The sequence below is a fragment of the Micropterus dolomieu genome, linkage group LG08 (genome assembly GCF_021292245.1).
Source record: "Micropterus dolomieu isolate WLL.071019.BEF.003 ecotype Adirondacks linkage group LG08, ASM2129224v1, whole genome shotgun sequence".
NCBI lineage: Eukaryota > Metazoa > Chordata > Actinopteri > Centrarchiformes > Centrarchidae > Micropterus > Micropterus dolomieu.
The window spans coordinates 28,211,454-28,235,869 of record NC_060157.1 but is presented as its reverse complement, the minus strand read 5'-3'; the positions used below and the strand labels follow the sequence as shown (position 1 = coordinate 28,235,869).

The 24,416-nt window shown below is 40.3% G+C and overlaps 1 protein-coding gene across 2 annotated transcripts; it reads right to left on the bottom strand.

Moving 5' to 3' along the window:
• Nucleotides 1-2,982: 2,982 nt before the first annotated feature.
• Nucleotides 2,983-24,166, bottom strand: plekhm2 (pleckstrin homology domain containing, family M (with RUN domain) member 2). 2 transcript variants are annotated; one of them, XM_046057453.1, is made up of 20 exons: nucleotides 23,436-24,166; nucleotides 21,919-22,025; nucleotides 21,535-21,644; nucleotides 21,314-21,413; nucleotides 21,037-21,124; nucleotides 20,772-20,946; nucleotides 19,451-19,510; nucleotides 16,528-16,810; nucleotides 15,677-16,444; nucleotides 15,523-15,592; nucleotides 14,809-14,899; nucleotides 14,382-14,446; nucleotides 13,057-13,145; nucleotides 12,620-12,752; nucleotides 9,971-10,161; nucleotides 8,980-9,045; nucleotides 8,500-8,659; nucleotides 7,736-7,915; nucleotides 6,338-6,454; nucleotides 2,983-6,146 (listed from the first exon to the last, which is right to left on the bottom strand). In XM_046057453.1, exons 1-20 carry the CDS (start codon nucleotides 23,493-23,495, stop codon nucleotides 6,009-6,011), a joined length of 3,051 nt encoding a protein of 1,016 aa, XP_045913409.1. In that variant the 5' UTR covers nucleotides 23,496-24,166; the 3' UTR covers nucleotides 2,983-6,008. The 2 variants fall into 2 exon arrangements, with proteins under 2 accessions (XP_045913409.1, XP_045913410.1); XM_046057454.1 differs by lacking the exon at nucleotides 19,451-19,510.
• Nucleotides 24,167-24,416: the final 250 nt, after the last annotated feature.

The window sequence follows — 24,416 nt, the reverse complement described above, 5'->3', positions numbered from 1 at the left end:
CAGCACTAGAAGAGAAGCTCCACCCATCTAAGCTTTATTTCTTGATCTGCATCATCACAGGCCCAAGACTAGGGATGTGCACACTATAAATACGTAAAATGCTGACTGGCCAATATTCAAAGGTCCTCTAATCTGACAACCTTTTTTCCCCCTAACACCACTCCTCCTTTTCTGCATTGCTGCAGCCAAAATAAAGCTGGATGTAAGACGTGGATGAACAGCTTAGTAAAGAGGTGGAAAAGGGAGACAGAAGGAGGAAGCAGGTAGGTGTGGGGCTAACGTCCAGTGAGGTGATAAGATTGCAAAAAAAACAACAACCCTGCAGAGCAGAGAAAATGAAAGGCAAAGCAGAACATGGTTTGAACTCCATCCATCCATCCATCCATTGTCAACCGCTTATCCTGCATACAGGGCGGGGGGGGGGTTGAACACCAGTACTATTTAATTAGTAGAAGTAAGTTCACCGCAAAACAGCACTGCATTCACCAACAACAACCAATTATGGGGGACGATTATTCCATTTGACTGTGCATCAATGCAGGGTTCAACATCTACTTGAAAAAACTCTTGGGTGGGCAAATCCATTCTATAGCACTATAAACAAAAACTATTAACAGTAATAACTGAAATCTTTAAACATGACTCTCTCGGTCAAAACAAATCAATTTTCCAAAAAATAAGTTATGTTGCCAAATTAAAGGGGTACTCCACCCATTTTACACACAATAATGTCATCAGTTATCTCAGAGTGGCTTTTTAGTGGAATGCCTGCATGTAAAATTAGGGGAATAGAGTTTGAATGTGGGCAGGGAGAGTCTAATGAAAGATGGATCAAGTTGCATTTTGGGAAAGGATCCAGTGTCTTTGGAGCTTGTTCCGAGCTAGAGACAACAAATCAGGATATTCTGGCCTCTGCTACTTCGATTTTTGACCACGAATCCTGCCACTGAATTAAATGTATTCTTATAGAAAATAATATCCTGCCCTTTCCACTTCTTCATGTTCAGTGCAACTAGTCTTAAATCACTTTTATTTTGGAGGGGGCCTGTTTCTGTGAATGGGGTGACTCTACAGATGGGTTTAATAAACACAGTGAGACTTTGCAGTGATTAGACATTAACAGGCGTTACATAATGATCACTGAGAAAGGAGCACTAATAATGCCCAGTAATCTTCCTTTTTGTATTGGCCAATGCTTTAAGAAACACAGAATCATCATGATGGTGTTAATTCAAAGCAACACTTACATTTTGGAGGGTGGACTGAATACTGGCAGTGGTTGGATTGTCTTTGAGAAGTTACTCCCAAGATACACAACCCACACTATTTGACTTATCTTCTTGACCTGAGAGTGTTTCTCTTCCTTGACTTCATTTTTCTACCCCTTGCTGAGTCATCCAAAACTTTCCATCGACTACATGCTGTTTCTACTTACAATAGGCCTGGCACCCTCAGCACAGTTTTCTGTAAGTACTGCGTCATTGATATCAATTTTACACAGTGTCTAGTGACATCCCTCTGTTCTTGGGTTCTGCTCAGTTCCCTGCATGCTGATTGATCATCTCATCGCCTGTTAACTTTCAGTCTGCGTATGCCTCCTGCTATATTATCTTCCTAAATTTCCATTCCCGCAGGGGATTGATGTCTTTTCCTCCCTTCCTCTCTAAGCTCTTGAAACTCTTTAAACCCCCATCATAATGAGTGAAAACACACTTTCCTATAATCCTCTTTGATCTGGTTCTGTATTGTTGGGTGCAGAGAAAACAATACAGACAGGGAGAAGAGTTTATGGCTTGTTGAAACCATGGTAACAGTACACCCAAGGTGACATAATTATGCTGGCAAAAAAAAAAAGTATCTGATATAGACCTGTGGTAACTTGTTGCCCTAGCAACTACAGAAAAATAAGCTGTGTTGGTATTTTGTCTTGTCTTCTTTGCACTATGAAATCATTATAGCTGCAAAGGGATCTATATTCTCAATGTATTCATTTATGAGCATTTATAATATCTGTGGCATTTGTAAGATGCAAATAAGACAGTTGAGTCAGCTGAGACAAGTGAGACTGATTTTGCTTCACCAAAATTAGGAAAAAAGACTTGGAGTAGATTAAGATAGATTAAGTTCAGCATTTTCCATATTGCAAAATAAAATAGGGCTGAAAAGAAAGCCCTAAAATCTCAAGTCAACAAGCCTTTTAGCAAAACACTTCCCTAAATGCTGTGATGGAGCTTCTCACTGGGGTAGAACACAGAGGTTGTGCTGGGTAGCTGCAACTGGAAATATGACTAAAATAAATACATAACAGGGTGGTTCACTCAAGAATATGGTGCTGAGCAACTGTCCAATTGATAAATACACTACATGGTTGACACTAGATCATTACATTCATGTCTTTTTCCTAATGCTATTAGCATTATAATGCTTTTATCAGACTCCTAGAAAGTCTTCCCACAAAAAATGATAACAATTACTTTATAGACCTGGAGTTGTGCACTCGGGTTGTCATGCTGAAACAGGAGATCGCCTCCCCAAACTGTTGGAAGCACACTTTTGCCTGAAATTTGACCAAACCATGAAACACAGTCTCAGATCAGATTTTTGCATTAGTACCTTTAGTCATGTGATGAGAAAGCTAAAAGTAAGTCTCTATAAAAGGTTGTGTTTATAAATTACTTATTACCTATTTGTTGTGTAAAATACAGGCAGGCCACATTCTTGTTAATAATAGGTATAAGAAGACCTCTACAGGTGTCTGGGGGGAACTGCAACATTGGTAAAACATCTCGGACATCTCTGAAAGAGCACAGCATAGAACATGGACCACGCTTATCTTTTATTTAACCATTTTTTTGTGTGCAGTTTTTTGTGCCTCCCCCCCCCCTCTTTTTTCAATGCACAGCACTTCACTGGTTCAACCTACGACAGAGATGCATATGTCAAAAGCAGAGGTACTGGTACATGTTGCACATACACCACCGCCAAGGTTTCATTTCAGTTTATTCATTTACACTGTTCAATCACAAAGGTTTATTTGTACAGTCATTACAATTATGAACAGTATAAAACCTTCTGAACATGCAAGTCTTTATGTGTGAATGTACAGTATGTTATATTTGCTTAGTGCTCTATTTACAATTGGAAAAAAAAAACAAACACTAAACATAATACAAATGTTACATGCATACGTTTATGAACAAAACCAAGAAGCACTTCTTCACAATGCATCACTTAGAAGATGTCATCCATCAATGTCCCACATTCAAAACACTGCTCAAACACTAACTTCAACCTTTTCTTTATATACACTTCATGTGCCACAACTCAAAGCAGTACATTTTTTAATTGATAATCCAGCAAACATGGCAAGTAAGTCCAACTATTAGGTCAGAATGTCCTTAAATAATCTACTGGGGGAGCGGATTCACGGCCCACCAATCCTACTTTGGAGCCCAGTAAATTATTAAACGACTTACGTAAAACCTTTTTCAACATTTAATATCACTCCAACCTTCTCTGTGTGCGTATAGTGACTTCATAATGCTGTATGGGACATGGGAGGAACCAAAATAAAAAAGGGGAACTAAAAAAGATGTAATTAGACAAAACAGCAGCAATAAAAACACACGGTGAGTCTTAAGGTTTTGGATGTGACGTACCTTTTTCACCTGAGATTAGATTTCTTTGTAACAGAGCAGAAGATGAGTGAGACCGAGTGGCACTTAGAAAGGCTTAAAACACTGATTAATGCTGACATTAAACAATGTGACTGAGAAAGATTTCATACAAACATACCTAAGTGACATATGAGTAGGGCTGGGCATCATTTGAAGGTTTTTCCATACTGGTGCTTACCCCAGTACCCAAGTTTTGGTAAAAATACCCAAACTGTATTCTTTCAATACCTTACTCTCTACAAAAACCTGCCGGGTTTTCAAAAGCAATTAAACTATATCTGATCAGAGAATAATCAGATGACAATAAGCAACAATTCTGTGCCAACATTCAATATGAACACCATTATGTCTCTACTCAGAGAGATCACTTCTAGGATCAATACCCAGCCCTACATCAAGCAAATATTCAACCTCTCTATCAAAAGAAATCAGAACCACAATTTTAACGAAGATGATTGTTTAAAGTGTCCCAATGTAGTCAACCTATTTTTACAGTGTAAGGCAACTACAAACAGGAAAAATAGTGCTTTAGTTAAACGAATTGGCCATTTTGTCCAGTTCAGTCAAGGTTGTGAAAAAGGCAACATTGTCATTGCAAAGTAAGTCTCACACTTATCTCAGCCTTGCAATGAAAGCAGTCACACACGCTAAATGACAGAGCAGCATTACTCTAGTACGGACAGATTGTAACACACGCACTTCCATCTACTGAATATGATTTGTAGGGAAAATAAAAGGGTTTGGTTTAGGGCCTTGTAGTTCTTATTCCTTTACAAGTAAAGCTTGAACATTTAACAGATGCTACACTTGCTCTAAGTTGAAAGGCTATTTAAGGAAGTTACGAGGAACCTCCAACATTATCCTACACCACTAAAAGTGCAGAAAGGGATGTTGTTATTTAGTGGAGTGGCCAGATCTTAGTGTACTGTACAGTACCAAACACTGACGCAAAATAAAAATGACAAGCCACGAGAACTTTTAGCTGTCAGTCCGCAAAGGATTTTTGACATGGACTACAATTCTTACTCTATACTTACCTACAATAAAGGAGAAGTAGCAAAGTCAATACCATTAAAATGTTACCACTCAATGGAATAATTTAGTAACAACTGTTCCCATTTTCTCTAAAATGGAAATAAAACATGTTATGAAATTAACACAAAACCATGACTGGAACCATAAAATAAAAAAATAATAACACTAACAATGTGCAAGTCTGCATGGAAGCCTCCGCTCGTATCTACAGAGCGGAGAAAAAGGCATATCTGTTGCATTTCCTGATAGGTTTTTTATCTGAGAGCAACATTTAAATAGGCAAGATCTCAGATAGACGACAGGCATAAGCATGTCATGTAACAATGCCAAGTGTTAAATATCCAGATATTCTTCATGTCCTCATTCTCTCAAGCTGAATATAAGACACACACACAACCATCAGTGATTATGCATTACTGTGCAGCGCTGTACATTTGCACTATAATTGTTGCACACTAACTGTTAGTAAGCAAGGAGTCACACTGTTCCATGATGCAAACAAGCAGCAACTGTCCCTTCATTTATAGCTTTCTTGATATATATCACAAGGACCATCCAGATTGATGTCATTTTCAGTGCTGTCCATATCTCAAAGCCAAGGCTTAGAAGAGAACATTTCTATATCAGTGTTGATTTTAAGGTCGATTCACCTCTAAAGACAACTGTATGATGTTTACTTGGTGGAGACAAAACTTGAACTAAACTCAGCAGGATTTATATTGATGCCCCCCCCCCCATGACACAACTAGTGTATGTGCGTTGTCCACTTATCCATCAAAAAATCCTTTACCATTTCCTACAGAGCTTTTTCCATCCAGAGAGTAAAAAAATATCACATCATGTGACACCAGACTGTTCCTTGATTCAGCAGATTTGTTCTGCACTGCTGTTATCTCGGAAAAACTTCAAACAAAGGAATTACGGAAATGTATTACCAGCATCAAATCAAATCTGTTGTAATGGACTGCCAGAGGCTCGTTCATATAATTTCATTTCATAATTTCATTTCAACGTCTTACTGTTGCATCATTGCGATGCGATGTGCCATATACATTGCTTCTTCTGCAGGAAGTTTCTCTGATAGAAACATTTCATCAGTCAATCAGTGGTGCATCGTAAGCTTAAGCAACCAATAACCACACCGAATTGGTTTCTCTCAGTCTTTCAGAACTCTGAACAGTTTGCAGTGACACAGACTGTAATGTAAGAGTTAAATCTATCCTAGAGTTATATCAGACTGTTAAACTATCAGTCTGTCTCCGTGGTTACCCACAGGTAAGTGTATGTGTGCGTTCATCAGCACCAGGGTTCACGCTGGGCTCTGCCTCGCGCCAGACTGTCTGCCCTCTGCCAGGCGCTGCTCATCAGGGCGAGTGCCTCACCACAACGCTTCTGCACAGACGGATCTGACACATCTCTGTGGGGAAGGTCAACCTGTGTATAGTGACATACGAGAGAGTTCAAACAGATGGATGGCCAGCGGATTTAAGTTTTCAATGACGAATTTTGGGACAGCAAGTGTTGCAATATTACAATATTAACTGATAACTGTCATACAAAACTGTAATGAACAACGTGATCTCACTGAGAAACAAAAGAAAAAAAACAACAGTTTCTCTTCCCACCTGGTAAATGGCCTTCCATGTGTTGTTTAATGCTTCCAGCAGTCGATGTCTCTCTCCATACCCGCTAAAGTACAAGACCCATGGAGGAAGGAACTGTGTCCGATCTGCTGCAAACTCCTACAGAGGCAAAAATCAGAAAAAGCAAAGAGTGAAGGCTTACATTAAAGGTCCTAAACATAAGATAATTATAGCAGTACAACATACTTATTTTTATATATATATATATATATATATATATATATATATATATATATATATATATATGATGGAATGCCTTCAGATACATAGAGTAAAATCTAAATTAAACTAGAAAACAAATTCCTCTTGTTCTGTCTGTGTGCGATTATTTGTTACAAAGCAAAAGAGAAAATGTAATGGTGGAAGATACTTGATAAATGACAAAATGTAACTAGAGTTTAACTATTTCCTAGACCCATCAGGTCTTAAAATACCCAAGTAAGCTAGTACAGTTTGTTTGGTATAAATGAACAGGGCCCTGACTGCAAATGCTTTGTCCCTTTTAGTTTGCGGTTGAGACTCTGGAACAGACAACAGACCTCTGCCCGAGGATCTCAAAGTATGTGCGGGTGCATTTAGGACTAAAAGGTCAGAGATATGACAAGGAGAGAGGCGACGAAGAAGTAATCAATAAAGTCTATTCTAAGACATACTAGGAGCCAGTGTCATGAAGCTAAAACACAGGTGATGTGATTATATTTCTTTGTTCTGGTCAAAAGCCTGGCAGCTGAGTTCTGGACAGTCTGGAGTCAATTAATAGATTTTTGGGTAGTAAAAGGTCTGTTGCAATAATCCAGTCGAGATGATATAAAAGGCATGTTAAATGGTCTTAGCGTCCTTAAAAGTTAAAATTGATCGTATTTTTGATATATTTCTAAGATCGTAAAAACAGGATTGCACAAGCTTTGTGGCGTGCTACTCGGAACTTAAATTATTGGCCAACCGGACGACAGATGATTCTTTGCAACAGGCCTGGTATGATCCACACTTCTGTGGAATGCTCTCCCTGACCTCCTGAGGACACCACAGACTGTTTAAATTTGTTTAAATAAAAATGTATTATTAATATTATTATTTACATTAGGATGCCATGATGGAACTGGTGCTTTCTTATATTTATAATTCAGTTTTATTAACTCAGCACTTCATCTGCATCACAAATTGTTTTGCAGAGATCATTCGTGACTTTCAGCATCTAGCTTAAAAAACATCACAAAGGAAATTTTTTTTAACCTGAGTGAAGGACACTCCTGAAAACTTAACTTAATTCCATAGTTAATACATTAAAACTGTGGGTATATGTAGATGCACACAAATACATAAAATAATGAATTAAAGTGTAAAAGGAGTCCAAGAGGGGTTAAACAGATGGTCACTTACAATGACACAGTACTCCTTGTCGGCCTCCAGGCTGACAGCAGTGATGTCGCAGATGTCTGCACTGCCCAACGAACGGAAGAAGCTGGTCTGACAGTCCTGATGGCAAGTAAGCAGCTTCTCGTCGGTCATCACCAGGCAACAGGGGATACATGGAGTGGGGGCCACACCCTGAGGGATGACCTGCAGGTAAGGAGTTGTAGATTAATCCTTACCAATATAATCAGGGTTTATCTATTAATCCATACTGACATTTTGCATTAAGAGAACATACGCCTCTTGCATACGATGTACATCAGCAGCTGTCCTAACAATTCACTTTTTCAGTCTGTACAGCCAGGTTAGCATGCTACAGGGATTATTTATTAAGGGTGTTTATGTATGGTCACTTCTTGTTAAAAAGCTGTGAGGAAAGCCAATCTAACTTGACTGAAGAGTTTCTCCACTTAAGATTAAACACAACAGTATGTGGGATATCACAAAGTGTTTGTTCTAATTCAGCATGTTGTACATTGACAGTATTGACAGTACATGTGACTGGTTGGTGCAAAGTATATAGTGTTGTACATACATAGCTGAATTGTTTTAGTTTAGTTTTATTTTTTATGGACTGTGTAAACCTTGTGTGGACTAATGAACAGACAGACTGTGACACCAAGCATTGTCCCCCTGTATCTATTAAAAAGTTGAGATGCATGCAATATTGGAAATGTAAAAAAAAAAAAAGTTTGCTAAACATGTGGTTTGTGTGCTATGCAATTCCTTACCCCTTTGGAGACAGACTGGCAGAGCAGCTGCATCCAGTCAGCCATGTCCTGCTCATCATTGGCACTGAGCTCCAGTGGAGGCCGCTCTGTCAGGATGACTTGAAAGGCATGGGGACGCTCTGTGCTGTTTGAGCGACGGCAGCCTCCACAGTGCTCTCCTCTGTTGGGAAATGATAACAAAGAGCATGAAAATGTATCAGTGAACATTATTTTCTTAAAAGTACTGTTTTTAGTAAAGGCCTCTGCAGGTTAACCATCTCCGGTCTAATAGGCCTTTTTCCCTGAAGACATCACTGATATATCACAGTAGTCGACAGAGTGAATTATAAAAAGATTGAATTCCATTTAGCTGCTTCAGTTTCAGGGTCCTAGTATTGTGAACCCTGCCATGGCTTACCGGGACACTTGTGGGAAGTGTTTTTCATACTATGACAAGTCAAAATGTCAACATGGACCATCTTTCAGCAAGCTGAAGCTTACCCCATAGTGACTGACTGCAGAGGTGTCACATCAGATCTTGCTGCATACAGGTACAGAATCCCATTGCTGCAAGAAAAGAGGACAACGATTTATATTCACCTAATCAGAAGTGTGACATTAAATTACGTTTTTAATATAATATATAGCATACATTTTGAGCTTTATAGAATGCATTAATCTGGACTGTTTTACAAAAAAATAAAAGGCACTTCCAATTTGTTTTTTCCCCTCATATATTTCACTAGCTTTTTCACGATTACAATATGTTAGATGTCAGAAAATAAAAGAGAAAAACTACAGTATATAAAGTTCAGCAAACAAATACAAAACAACAAACAAAAAAACACCAATCACGGCCTGATATAGAGAAGTCTCCAAAAAATAAAAATACCTTAAAAGAACAGCACTTTATCACATTGGTAATCTAAACTAACCAATTACATTGAGTTTTGCTGTTATTTTTCCCATTGAGTACACTTGATTTAACCTGTCACGCCACTGATGTAGGGCAGGTGGCAGTGATTTGAGCAAAGATAAAGTCATAATTTATTTTGCCACCAATAAAAGGATGTGCAGCATGTAAGCCTTTCTCATTGCCATAGCTCTATCAGGTATTACTCCTATAATTTAATTAGATATGTTCCGATCTGATACCAATATCGAATGATACTGACTGAAATAGCTGGATCGGGTATCGGTGACAAGGGGCCCTATCTGGGGCTGATCCTGTCCCTGAATATAATAATCCCATCCCTAAATATAATACAATGGAACTAGAGATAAATCAATGTTCAATAAATGTATGAATATTACAATGGGAAGTAACATGAATGCCCATCAGTGTTTTTGTGATAAAGAGAGACCCCCCCCCACTGTGTATTGGGAAGCTGGCAAGGTTAATGTGAGATATTCAGTACGACACCCAGCCGATGTATATTTAAGGGAACATACCAGCTGCAAGGAGTAATGATCTGTACAACCTGCCCATTACCTGAGGACAAGGTAGCAGCTTTTCCACAGCTCTTTGCCCAGATAGGTGGTTCCAGCTCGGTACTGCAGAGTCCCCTCCTTGGTGCTGGAAGGTACTCCAGACTTTGGAGGGCCGCCCTGGGGTGACAAATTCATGTCCATTGGATCCTCCCAATGGACCAGTGAATACAGTTGGATAGACACTTCAGATACCTGCAGAAACAGGCAAGCATTAGTAGCATTAGTTGACCACTCCTTCAAAGTCAACATTAGCAAACATTAGCAATCAGTGTTTGCATAGCTGACTTCAAATCATGTATACTTTACATTACTGCTAACCACTTTCTGAAGCATACTTTGGTGTTTGAGATTTCTTTTCAGCTTTCTGTAAATCAGCTTCATCTCTGTAAGCAGCGTCGTCGTTAGCCTGGGGTTTTTTGAAAAGTCCCGGATCTCAGAAGGATTTTTAAAAAACAAACAACAAAAGGCCGAAAATTGAACTTTACTCGCTTTACTAACTAGATTATTGTTATTATTTATTCTCCTGCAAATTAGTGGAGAATAAGATGATCCAGCTGTAGCTCTGTGTCTGTCCTCTCTGCTCCACCTGAAGCTGTGAGCTGCACTGTATCAGAGGCGCTGAAATTAACTTGCGTGGATTTGTGGTGAGATTCATCACCTGATAGGCAGAGGAGGCATTATACATATTTCATTTCAAAATCTATGTTTGGTCCCCCCCTCTTTACTAATGTAAAGTTTTATTTGGCATTGCCTTCCTGGCTCAGGCGATTTCGGAGCTGGCTCATATAGGAGGCAGGTTACTAAGTGACCAGTCAATCACTCACACACTCCACATCAGTCGTGGACAAAATGTAGCCTGTAGAAATGTTGAGGGAGAAAAAAAGAAGTTGTTCGATGCCGGTGCACCAAAGTGTCTCAATATTACAGACTTTTCTTTTGTGCTGCTGTTACTTCTAGCTGAAGGGAGTGATGAGGTCTGCAGCAGGGGTGGGTACATCTAATGTAGGCCTACTTTTAATTTCGCTAAGTTTTCCATTCATATCTTCATAACTTCACCAGTCTGTAATCTGCATTTTCCTTCCTTAACCGAAATGAGCTCATCCAGGCTGTGCACGCAGTTATGCAGTAAAGCGCCACAATCATTCTTTGCGTTGTGAAGATTATTTAGATTCTTTATATAATCAGATTGTATTGGCTGCCTGTGCATGTGCAAGTGGTTTGGTTGGATACATCTCCATAATAAAAGAGACAGGCAACAATAGTTGGCTGGGCAGCAAGCGTGATACTTTAAAGCGATCTTATCAATAAGTTCATGGAGATTTAAAAAGGAAAATAGTTGTAGAAATAGCTAAATTACAGATAATTGCAAATTGAATTCCCTTGAAATAACCATGTTGCACAGCTAACCTGATGAACAGCAGATGAAATAGGTTTGTCATTTGTATTCTTTTACTTTTTATGGGAGTAATTGTACTTTTTCTTGAGTAAAGATTTTGAGTACTCTACCCGCTGCTGACCAGTGGCACCAGTACTTACGCTGACATGGTGAACATGAGACAGACAGCAGAGATGAGGTCTATAGCAGAGTCAGAACCAGCACAGCACAAAGCACCAGTTTATGGTAAGCATGATGATATGGCTTATTATTTATCATACTCAAGGGGTCAGCTGAGGTGATTACTTTAGAAGAGTTAGAGAGGGGTTTCTAGTTATGAAAATGTATTGGCTCATAAAGTTATACACTCTACTTGCATAAAATTCTTAAGAATGCAGGAATAAAGTTCTCTAAAGACATGGAGAGTGGACTGAACAGGGACAAACGCCTGGGCCACTTTTTGGCCCCTGTCTCTGACCATCCTTGACCTTAAAAAAGTCCTGTATGTGTACATGCATGTCCATAAACAATTTAAAAGTAACAGTGGTCAAAATGTTCACACAGAGATGAGCATCCTGCAGTATTTTAAGAGGAAGAGGACAGAGGAGCAGAAATAACTGAGGAGGATGAGCTTGGAAGTTGTATGGATAGCTAGTAGACATGCTGTATAATTCACAGAGTAAAATGACTTTGTTAGGTTAATAGCATGTCATCAGAGTTTGCATTGAAGACAGTTTGGTGTTCACAAACATTTGTTGCTTTCCTGTGAGCTGAAGTGACCACAGAACAGGGAGAGTCAGGGCCAAGTGAGACAGGGAATATCACAGACAAGTGTAATATTAGAAGAACTGAATACATTTGTGTCGTGGCTACATTAACTAGCAGCTGCTCTGCATTATATTCTGTTACAGTTTTAGATTTTAAATTGTTTTAATATACCTTTATTAAACCAGAAAAACTATTTTTCCAAGGAGTGTCCTGGCCAAGGCAGGCAGTAGTACAATTGCACATTTAAGATGGAAATAAATAATCAGTTACAAGGTCATAAAATATCAAAATGTTGTTAAGTAATCAGTCATAACATCTGAAGGCAGAATTGCCAGCTTCAATTCAAAAGCAACCAGTGAAACCGGCTCACAAAGATTCAGCCATGAATCAGGAAAGTCTGCACCCCATTTTCAGCTTGTGTGTACATTTTTAGTTAGGATCCTACTCACATTTTATAAATGAGACCTCGGACCTGTACAGTATATGTGAAGTTTAAAATGTCTTTACCTCACAGTGAGACTCCTGGGAGACAAACTTAGTGAGAGACAGTCTTTCCATAGTAGCATCAGTCAGAACAGAGGGGTAAGGAGGCTCACGACAGCCCTTCACCATGGCTGACTTGAGTACCGACAAGAACCAGCTGTAAATGAAGAAGGACGGATTGAATAGGGTCAGAGGAGAGAGTAACAATCATCCATTTTGTGATGAGTCCTCTTCAGCTCAAAGTCAATATTCTTAACCCATAACACCACAGATGTGCACATGAGTAGCTGAGATTTTAGAGGTGAGCATGCTGGCTCTTGGCAGGAGGACACAATAGGTGTCTGTGCATAGCTTGCAAAAACAGTGGAAATGAATGTTGGATGTTTTGAAAAGTTCAATTTTACAATCTTTGTATCTAATCCAGTATGTCAGAGTATCAAGAAACATAATGATACACTCACATAGTCAGAGAGGTATCAGCTGTATCCAATAGGAATTTTCTTCGTCTGTTGGTACACACCACTGTCACAGTCTGTTGGTCAAGGCCCACCTAAAGGAAAACAGCATTACAACTAATACATAAGACACAAAACTAACTTTGTGTTCTACTACCGTAGCTGTCACATCATGCTCGAGTCTATATGGTTCCTAAATATCACGTCATTAACAAGACTACAGATTAGGACTGAACGATTAATTGCATTTGCGATATTATCGCGATATGATAAAATGAGATTTTCTAATCGCAAAGGCTGTTATTACACTCTGGTCAAATGACACACCAGAGTAAACTAGTCTGCTGAGGAAGCATAAACTTTGCACGTTACGCTTTACATTCACTTGTTGATGTACAACGGCCTTAAGCTTGACAGAAGCTGACACTACAGAAACTTTAGAGCCTGGTTACAGCCAGTGTGCTGCTCACCAGCATCGGGGGCACACCGGGGTGCTCCGGTGTTGTCGGAGAATTACTAAGCTTGTCTATTAAACAAGAGAGGCGTCACTTGGTTTTATTTTCGTTGGCCAACTTTTGAATTGAACCTCAAACTGAGTTGGTTTTTTTTGTTTGCTTACAGGGATATAGAAAAGGAGGTTTTTGATCAGAGATGGACTCTTGTGGGGATTTGAACTGAGAAAAGGACTCATTAATTGGTGGTTGAACTGTGGGTTTTATATTGAGCTCTTACTGTATAATACAATGTGGTAAATTTAGTTTTTCTTGTGGTCTGTAAGTAGGCCGATCTGATGATATTATATCATATCATATTATTTAATGCCATGACTTGACTCAAATTATCTTTCTTGTATTATTATAATTTCATACTTCTTTTCCACCATTGCTCATAATAATAATTCATGCAATTCATGAATCACCCAATTTCATCCTAACACAGGCCTGTCCTACAAGTGGATGTTCAATCTATCTAATACTATACACTGATTTACTGCTTGTCTGTTTTAAAGAAAAAAAAAGTGTAAAAATGAATTGCATATTAAATCACAATTGCAATAATAGTAAAAAAAAATTTGATTATTCTCCAAAATCATCAGCTCTTCTACAGATTCAAGATGATGTGACAGTTGTGGGGCAATAGAGCACTGTACAACAAGAACATACAACTCTATTAACTCACAACATGTTTTGTAACATTAAGGAACTTTAGATCCCTAAAAGCCCTTAGATGACTGCAAGTAGACAACAGGAAAGGGTTTGTAGGAGAATATATGTAACATAAGAAATGGACAAATGAGAGAAAAAAGAACCTTTGTTGTGCAGGACACTTACTGAAAGATAGTCTAGCTCATTGTAAGAAACAGCATCTTCTACTGTGTAGGGCTTCTCTGCTGCACCTGTGGAGGAAAACACATGTGCAGCCAAGCAAGTTATATATTTTCTTTCTACAGAATAACCCTATTTAAATGTCTTTTTTGAACATCGTGTAGATCTTATAGGACAATTACAATGATAGAAACTCTCAGATCTGCAGGGATCATTCAGAAAAAGCAACTCTCAGGGCTGCTAGTACAGGTGGCCACCATCAGTTTACAGTCATGATCAAAATTGTATTCCCTACATGTAAGAGCTCAATGCTCGTTTTCCATTGTAAAAAATGTATTGCGACTCCCCATACTTATATATATCTAAAGACTTGTACTGTCCAACCCCTTGTTACAGAATAAAGTCAATGTACGCTGGGTTTTTAGCCACTTACCCTTCCTTAGCAGGTAGATGTAACAGTCCGTCAGCAGCAGGTAAAGGGGCTGCAGGTCTCCCTCCATATGGCCTGTACTCATTCTCACCATCTAAAAACAGATCGGTTCTGTCAAATGTCTGCAACCTCCATATTCATCTGTATCAAACTCCTCTGTTCACTAGTGATGGGTTGGGGCAACCAGATAGCAGACTGTATCTGTAGCAAAGTGCTGCCACAAATATAGCAGATTACAGACTAAATAAACATACAGCCATAGCCATACAGTCAGCAGCTGTTGGTTTTCATCGTTTATCACAAATCAGTGAAGTCTTCAATCACTTTATACTTGAAAAAAATTTAGAAGCTAATGTGAAATAATATTAATTAATTGCCTTTTATTTGCATAATTTAGAAAGAAGTGGAAAACAGTAAAACAGATGTAAATTACTACAGCCTGAGTACAAGCAGTTAATAGGCAACTGACAAACTGAGCTTTGCAGCACACCACAGAGCAACAGTCTCCAAACCACTTCCTCAATGCCTTCCTCAGTGTCTTAAAGGCAGGTGAAAGAAAGATTACTTTTCAAGACAATCTTTTTTTTTTCCAAAACAGGCCTGTTAAAAGGCCAGGACATCACTGTATTGTCTTCTCAAAATTGTATCACTCTATTATTAATGTTACAGCAGTTATTCCAAAAATGTTTACTTCTTCCAAAATGATTAAACCTTCACCTTGAAGAGCTGCTCCTCATTCTCTCTGAATACATGAATCATGAGAAGAAGCAAGTGATTGTTATCCACCCTGAAATGTGAACAATGAAGAACATGAGACACACTTTAAACAGCATTAGAACAACAAACAATTCATTTTATTGAAATGCCTTACTTAAACTCTGCAGGGTGAGAACTATCAGAGGGACTAAGCTTATCCTCTTGTAGTTGTTCTGCTTCCTTAGTAAGTGTGTTCTTGTCCGTTTCCTCTCCTTTTTCTGTGTCTTCCTCCCCGGGTTTCATTTTTGGCTCCTGTCTTGCTGCCTCTTTTGCCTCTCCTTCATCTTCAAGGCCACCTGAAATAGTCTGCAACTGGCTATGCTCTGTAAAGTCATAGTGGCCACCACCTGTGGGAGTAGGGTCTGGACTGAGGGGGGTAAAGCAGCATAAGTCTGTGGATGCAGGAGAGGCCTGCAGGAAGGAGACTGGGTCAGGTGGCTTGCCCCCTGAATCTTCTCGAAAGGGCTGCTGCGCAGGCAGCTCAGGGCCCTGGTCACAGCCTTCACTGTTATTCTCCTCCCCCTCCTGTGGGTGCTCCCAGGCCTCCTCCCTATCCAGAGCCCCATTGAGCCGGTCCATCACTTCACGGAGGGGTTGGCCCACAGTGTCCATGGACGTGTCTGTCATCTCTGGGAGCCGTAGGAGGCCTTCGACTCCGTCCTCATCTTCCTCCACAACCTCTGATCCCCCTCTGCTTCTCCTCAACTCTGCTTCAGCATCCAGCTGAATTACAGTGCAGTTTAATGAATCCACATCCTCCGATGCCAGGAGGCTGTTGTCCATTTCCATGTGCTCAGAGGAGACGGAGTTATGGATGCTGCTGCTGGAATCTGTGGAGCCTTTCCCTCGTCGCTTCTTGGCTGGTTTCCTTCGCCTGGCCATCCTGGAAGACCAGAGTGGTTAGATGTGTTCTACTTCAGTTCGATCAACTATACAAGCCAGAAACTGAAGCTGTAGCTACTGTACCTGATGACCTCCAGCTCATCGCAGGTGCCGTCCATGTCATCTCCAGTGATGGTGGTGGTGGTGTGGCGGCTGGCCACGTGAACTGGCGTGACGTCAGCTGAGGTGTTGGTGTCCGAATCCTCGTTGAAGGGGTTGTGCCTGAACGTTGGGCTGTGTGGAGAAAGATGAGTTGCTACTTTCACCTTGACAGTGCCAGCAGAAGGGACCACCGCGTCGCTGATGACTGTCTGGGGATCAGAGCCACTGGATCGTGGGCAGCTGGCCTGGTCGGTCAGGTCACCTTCTACCATGAAAAGCAACACCAAGACACCAAGAGTTAATACAAAAGCAGCAGTCACTCACATTTAATTATAGTCACACATATATACATAAATATACAGTACTGTGCAAAAGTTTTAAATCAAATCAGTATTTGGTTGACCACCATTTGCCTTCTAAACAGCATCATTTCTTCTAGGTACACATGCACATATTTTTTGATGGAACTCAGCAGGAAGGTTGGCCCAAACATCTTGGACAACTACCCACAGGTCTTCTGTAGATTTAGGCAGCCTCAGTTGCTTCTCTCTCTTCATGTAAGACAGACTTGGTGATGTTGAGATCAGGGCTCTGTGGGAGCCATACCATCACTTCCAGGACTCAATGTTCTCCTGTATGCTGAAGATAGGTCTTAATGACTTTCACTGTATGTCATGCTACAGCCAAATATTTCAAATTATTTGACTCATCAGTCCAGAGCACCTGCTGCTATTTTACTGCACCCCAGTTCCCATGTTTTGGGGCATAGATGAGTGCAGTGGCCTTCCATGTCGGAGGTATGGCTTTTTGGCCACAAGTCTTCCATGAAGGCCACTTCTGACCAGACAGTAGATGGGTGTACCAGGGTCCCACCGTTTTCTGCAGGACTGAGCTGATGGCACTGCTGGACATCTTTAGATTTTGGAGGGAAATAAGCATGACGTATCTTTCATCTGCTGCTGTAAGTTTCCTTGGCTGACCACTACGTCTAAGGTCCTCAATGCTGCACGTTTTCTTTGTGCTTCTTCAAAAGGTCTTGGACAGCACATCCTAAAAACCATCTGCTTTGAATCTTCTGCCTGGGAGAGACTTTGCCATAGTGCATGACTTTTTTGACAGTCTTAAGGCTGTTTGGCTGTTCCTTACCCAGTTTTATTCCTCCTACACGCGGTATGCCTATGCCTATTACGTATATGGAGTTGTGCAAGTGAACTTAGAAGAAGTGATGCTGCTTTGAAGGCAACGGGTGGTCACATCAAACGTTGAAGTAATTTAGATTTCTCTTCTATTCACTCACTTTGCATTTTGTTCATTGATAAATATAATCTATTTACATGTCTATTTTTGACATCATTCTTATTTTACAGCACTTTTACAATACCTGGGTAAAACTTTTGTACAGTACTGTATATATATATATATATATATACATAAATACACAGACTTTTTGACACTGTCTTGCTGGTAAGTTGAGTACTAAAATGGAAACCAAAGCGTTTACCATATAATGCAATTTAGACTACAGTTGTTTATGTTTTGATCACTAATGGAAAGTTGATCAACAAGACAATTTCACAAAAATGTGTATTTCTTCATCAGCTTTGCACACAAACAAATGTTAGGGGCTGCAGTGTTCTTTGGCAGGGTCAAAGAGGCACAAAACGCAATGCAAGACATGAAGTAGGTACACAGGCAGCTGTCGTTGCAGTGGCACAGGGCTAGGTCAACATTACGGCTGCAGCTAGAGATGGGTTATACTAAACAAACATTTAAATAATATAATTTGCAAGAATCAGCATTTTTGTATTCACGAGTGGACTGACCAAGCTATGGCATAGACCAAATCACAAGAGACACTTCTGCTTTCACTAACTACTTTCATTAAGAGCTTCATCAAAGTAAAAAACAAATATACATATATAAACTTAAGACCATGAAATGAATGGTCAACCATGAGACAACAGACATGTGCATAGAGCAGCTTACTGCAAACAGATGTTGTAGAAATACACAGAAATTTGCACTCTATGGCCTTTAGCAACTATTCTTGATTGTTATCTCACACTACAGCTGAGCTGAACCTAGGCCTGTGCTGCATCTCACACAGGAAGAGAAGGCTTTACAAAAACTGATACACCAGACAAACAAGTAACACAGTGAAATGGAGAAAGACTGGACGAGGTGAGCACCAGCTAGATCAGACATTTATCTTGCTGTGGTAAATAATAAGGCAGAGTGAGCATTAGGATCACATCCCAGATGAGTAACACATGCAGAATAGTTCCATGTACCCACCCAACACAGACTTCTCCAGTGAACTAAAGAGGTGCTCGCTTCTTCCCAAACTTACCTGTCAACTTTTTGTGTAAGATTACGCTTTGTATTTTTGTTCATTTACTTGTCTGTTAAGTCAACTCATAAAATTAATATTAAGAAAATCTTTCTGAAAAAGTATTACTGTAAATGAAAATAGCAATGTGTGGCAAAAGAAGGCTTTGATGTTAGATCAACTAACTGGTCACCGTAGAGGTTTGTTGTCAGCTACAGGCTTCCTATGATCATCAAATCCAGTTATGCTATAATCATAGCGACATGCCACTTCATTTATATTAATAGTTCGTAAGTCATGTGCCACACAACTTCAGATCCAAGTCTACATGTCTTCCAACTGAATACATTCCCAAAAATCAAAGCACTTTTCACCCATTACCCTTTGATCATACTTGTTTTCATGTTCTCTGATCAGCTGTCTTTTGCACCAGGTAGCTGTATTTTACATGAACAGGTCTAATAACTGGCTAAAGTACCCAGCATGCATTAAGCACAAACTGTGGAATGGACATGCCAGATAGGAGGGAGGGAGGGAGGGGAAGGCAGGGTGGGGAGGGGTTGACCAATGTCCCACCTTCCCAGTCTGCACTTGGCAATGACTGCAACACGGGGAAGATGTCACCGAAATCATAATCTAAAAAAAGGAGGGATAACATTCAACATTAGAGAGTGATGGAGTATAGACAGGAGAGAGGAGATTGAGACAATGGCAGAAAAACAAAAAAAATTAACATGACATGTGGTATTTGAAATAACAGAATTGATGGGGAAAAATAGACATGTGGGAACTAGAACAGGGAAACCGGCTCCGTATTTTGTGGAGAGCGATGGGGAAGGCATTCAGTGAGCGCTGCAACAACCCCAGTGAGAACATTCTGTAACCATCAGCCTCTGCACGCCAAGTGATCAATTTGATAAAATGCACTTTGGTATCAGTGAGTCACAACATGCCATTAGCTAGACATCACTGTATGAATTCGTGCCAAAGCATTTGAATGTGTATGTGCACTCCAGCCGGGCCTGATCAAATCATAAACCCAAAAATAAAGGCTGCCATTCAGCAAGACAGTCACATCCCAATTAGTCCATATAATAACAAGTGTCTCGATTAGAGGCATTTCAAGACACAGCAGCACATAGAAATTACACTAGGTATTTGACGGGGGTAATTTAGTGGGAGTGACACCAACTGACCAAAGATTATTCTGAATTAAAAACCAGTAAATTTTAGACAAACCAGTTAGTCTAACTGTGTGTACCTCTTCTAAATGTGGACAATCGCTGGAGATAAAGTTGAGCATTAGATCAAATGACAAAGAGAGAAAACCAGCGCTGCTTACTATCATTTCTTTACTGAACTCTACTGTCCACCTCAGCCTGCTAGTGCTGGTGTGTGAGTGTGAAAGATTATTTTTAATAAAATAACATTTAAGATTCACTCTAACACCACTGTAAAACTGCGAATGGACTGTTTCTGTAGTCTTAACAGCTTCAACAGAGTGATCCATCTTCTCTCTGGCAGAGTGTGTCACGTCAATTTCAGGAGTCACTTTCCTAGTTAACTTTTATTCATATCATATCAACGATGGAAGCTCACCAGCAAGGTTTTGGGCCTTCAGGGTCCTTAGTATCTGGCTCAAGTAGATCACGGAAAAATAAGTTGTGCCAAATTTAGAAGGCTGCGCATTCAGGCTGTTATTTAAATGTGTCAGATACACATTTAATCAACATTTAGGTAAATTTAATATAATGATATATATCGGACCGTGTACGCAGGATAAGCGGTTGACGATGGATGGATGGATATATATCGGACAAGTATCGGTTCTGACTCTTTTTCGGCAGACACCCAATATTAAAAACTTTGAACAGGGTTGGACATCCCTACTGCTTACCTTCACTGGACGGGGCTATGGCACTGTCATCCCACTCCAGGTTGGTGGAGGTGAGGGAGGTGAAGGAGTGCAGGGACAAGCTGTCTGAGCTGGGCAGCCTCTCCTCAAAGTCCAGCAGGTTGTGGGGTTTGTAATATTCAGGCATGTAGGGGGCCACATCCAGATAGGGCACATCCTGAACCAGTTAGACCCAACAGAGACATTACGGACATGCTGATCACATTTAGGAGCTGAATTTCTATTGAGCAAAGAAATATATGCTAACCAGCTCCAGATCAAAGCGAATGAACTCAAGGCCAGACACCAGGGTGAGGAATAGCGTGAGGTGGTCATGACTGCAAACCAGTGCATTCCTAGTGGACAAGAAAATCACTTAGCTTCATGTGAGAGAGAGGCACACATTTACTCACCACAAAATACAATAATATATCAATTTATTCTCCAGCATAACAACAAAAAGCAATTCCATAAATGCAATCCAACTTCCAGCTGTTACATAGCATCAGTTTGTGAATTCACATCAGGGTTTCTGCATGACTTACTTGAAATAATACTTCTGCAGTAATCCTTGGTTCTCCTGGAAGAGGCGCAGATAGCTCTCCAAAGAGCTCTCACTCAATGCCAGGTATAACCATGCACGGCCTATGCAGAAAGGAGAAGAGTTTGTTTCTATGCATATAACCCACTGAAAGATGAATGATGCTTTACCCCCCAAGTGCTGTACGTGTTGAGTGTGTCTGACTGTGTGAGAGAGATGTCTCACTTCGACCAAGGTTGGTTGCTATGTGCTGAAGCTCATCTATCTGGCGGACAGCCTCTCTCCTAGTGAAGTGAAGGACCAGGATCCAGTAGCCTGAGGAGATGTCCTGCAGCCTGCAATGTAGAAAATAGCTAATAATATCACATGCATGAGGCCAAAAGAGGCAAGGGGAGCAGAGAGATGGCACAAGAACTTAATTTTCACAGCAATGTAACAGTAGTATCCACATCTAGATCAATGAGGCTAGTACATATGTCAAAAATACTAGAATAATAGGATTCATAAAAAGAGTTTTTGCATGAAAAATAAAAACTATTCAGAATACTATCTTCTCCTATGCACTTTTCCTCTTTCAAGTGCACAATTTATTTCCAGTAAGCCTCTTACCCATACAACAGAGCATGGTCAAGGTGTTCACAGAGGCGCTGCAGGACCCGGTCATGATTTCGGATAGCTGGAGTCTCATCTTCACAGGCCGCAAAGTAACTCTGCAACTGTAGAGAGACAGGGTTTCTCTGCTGTTTTTTTGCTGGGGAGAGGAACATTTTATCTCCAATTCCAAGTATAATAGTGCTACTACTATATCTCAAGAACTGACTGAATTTGAAAAGTTATCACAAAGAACATTATCCCCTTGGTTTAGGGCCATATAGCAGCACAAAGATCCTACAGTGCAACATACAGTCAAAGCAACTAAGGAATTTAGTGCTAAGCAGTGGAATGCTGCTGATCTAAATCCAACTGAGGTTGTGTTTTACTGCTGTGATTCCAGTGTGGAGGTGCTCCTTGTATTGCAATTTCAATGCTGAAGACCAGACAGACCCATTAAACCCATGGAACAAACAGTAAGTGAAGTTGGCTGCAGCATAAGTCTGACAGAGCATCACCAGGGAAGATAACAGGCTGCTCTACTGAAAGGTACCACTTGCATGCAGATGATGCTAAATGTGTTTCATTATGGTCCACCGTCCTACAGTGTCCTGCAGAACCCTCTTGAACTTAAGGAACCCTGAGTTATGACCAACTGAAGTGTCGGTCTGAGTAATGTGACCCAAAGACAGAGAATTTGTATCCTGTGACTATATCCACATGACTAAGCAATGTTTGTCCGAGGTAAACACTGTACACTTTCTTGGAAGCTTGAGGCATATTATTTCATGAGCACATTCATGGTCCTTCTGTAGTCATTTGGACTTAAAACTATTAGACAAATGTGGATAAAGGAAGTAAGACACAATACTGGGCTCAGTGCATTAAACCCACTAAGATGGGTCTTTCTATCTTTTTGGTGGACTCTAATGGGAAAAAACAGAGACAGATGAGAAAGCCCGTGCAAAATAAAAACTCAAATGCACATGTCCTGGAAAAGTGAATGTACTAAGATGCAGGGAGAGAGGGGGGAGGTTGCAATGTTGTCTATCAGGTTATGAGAAAGGTAATTTCGCAACACCAGGCATAGCTGGAACAAAAATTGTTACACATTTTAAAGCTGAAATGGAATTTAGGAGCAACGATCTATTGGCTAACCCTTATGTTGCAAATGTGTGTCCGCAGTATGGCTGCAAGTGTGTTTACAACATATGCGGCAGTGAGCAAACACAGGAGCTTGGTGCAACTATTGTTCACCATGGTCAGGAAAAAAAGAAAATAGAGCATGACAACCGAAAACTAGAGCTGTAAAACATAAAAGGTGAACTGTGAAATTGTAGGGAATCGTGTATACGTTATTTGATTACATGAGTAATGCCAAGGCCCCTACATGACAGTGAGCTGGTAATGTCCCCCCGACTAGAAAGTTGCCTTCTTGAGAAGACAAAAGATGACCTAACGTTTGCTACAGTAATTCAAGCATGTGAAAATAATTGACAATATTTCAGCGTGGCGACCAACCGGACAGCGCTTACCTTCTTGACAGACAGGGAGATGTTTTCCAATATGCGATCCTTTACTTTCAGTTGATCCATCACTGGACTATTGGCAGCTTACAGCAGGCTGTCAGCTGACTCCCAAAGCAGAGCTCTTGTTATGCTAAAGCTAATGCCGCCCGCTTTGGCTTTCTAACATTATCTTACCATACAGTTTTGGATGTCAATTGTACACATTGAATTTGGCAACGCCGCTAGTTCGCAGCCGTAATGGCTAAGCAAGCAGCGTGACAAGTCAACCTGTCAACGGACCCGGTTAGCCAAGTAATGTTTCCTAGCTTCGCGTTAGCTATAGCCACTTGACTTTTTCCCAAAGGCTACTCAGGAGGGCGGTAGCTAGCAAGTTTTGGATACGTTTCAACAGCAGTTTTTTGCTCATCATACTCTCCGTTTCATCACTCTGGTTAGCTAATGTGAATATAAGTCACGTATCTGCTATTTGCCCTTACGTCAAAGTCACGGAGGCTCAGTCTACTTTTTGTGCTCCTGACCTAAACTGGTCTGAGTCTGGACTCCCACACTAGTGGATTACGTCACCACTAGCCGCTTTAGTAACTATGAATGAAGGGCGTTGAAATGTTTGTCAGTCACATGAAATATGACTTGATTTTTAATCATCACGATGATATTTTGAATTCGGCGCGCATGCAAGACTCCATGTTTGAACTTACTCATAAATTAACCTGCGTTTTAAATTGGCTCCCAGTATCCTTCTCATTCACTTCATGTTCCTATGCGGATCACGTGGAGGAAGCTAAAGCCCCGATTAAAGAAGTAAGACTTTCCATTTACACTGCAGGGTGAATAATGCATAGTGAGAGGTAGTTTATCAAAATTCATGAAAAGGTCTTTGGTCATGTTGTATAAGATGTGCATGTTTCGTTTCTTGCAAAGCAGCTGCACCTTTAAAATGACCGTATTTTTAAACTGGCATGCATACTATTTATTCATACCAACACC

Coding starts and splice junctions, on each gene's coding strand:
- plekhm2 (XM_046057453.1), bottom strand. CDS start 23,495: ATGGATCAACTGAAAGTAAAGGATCGCATATTGGAAAACATCTCCCTG. Junction 22,026..23,435: donor TCTCCCTGTCTGTCAAGAAG/GTAAGCGCTGTC, acceptor GTCTCTCTACAG/TTGCAGAGTTACTTTGCGGC. Junction 21,414..21,534: donor AGCAACCAACCTTGGTCGAA/GTGAGACATCTC, acceptor CTTTCTGCATAG/GCCGTGCATGGTTATACCTG.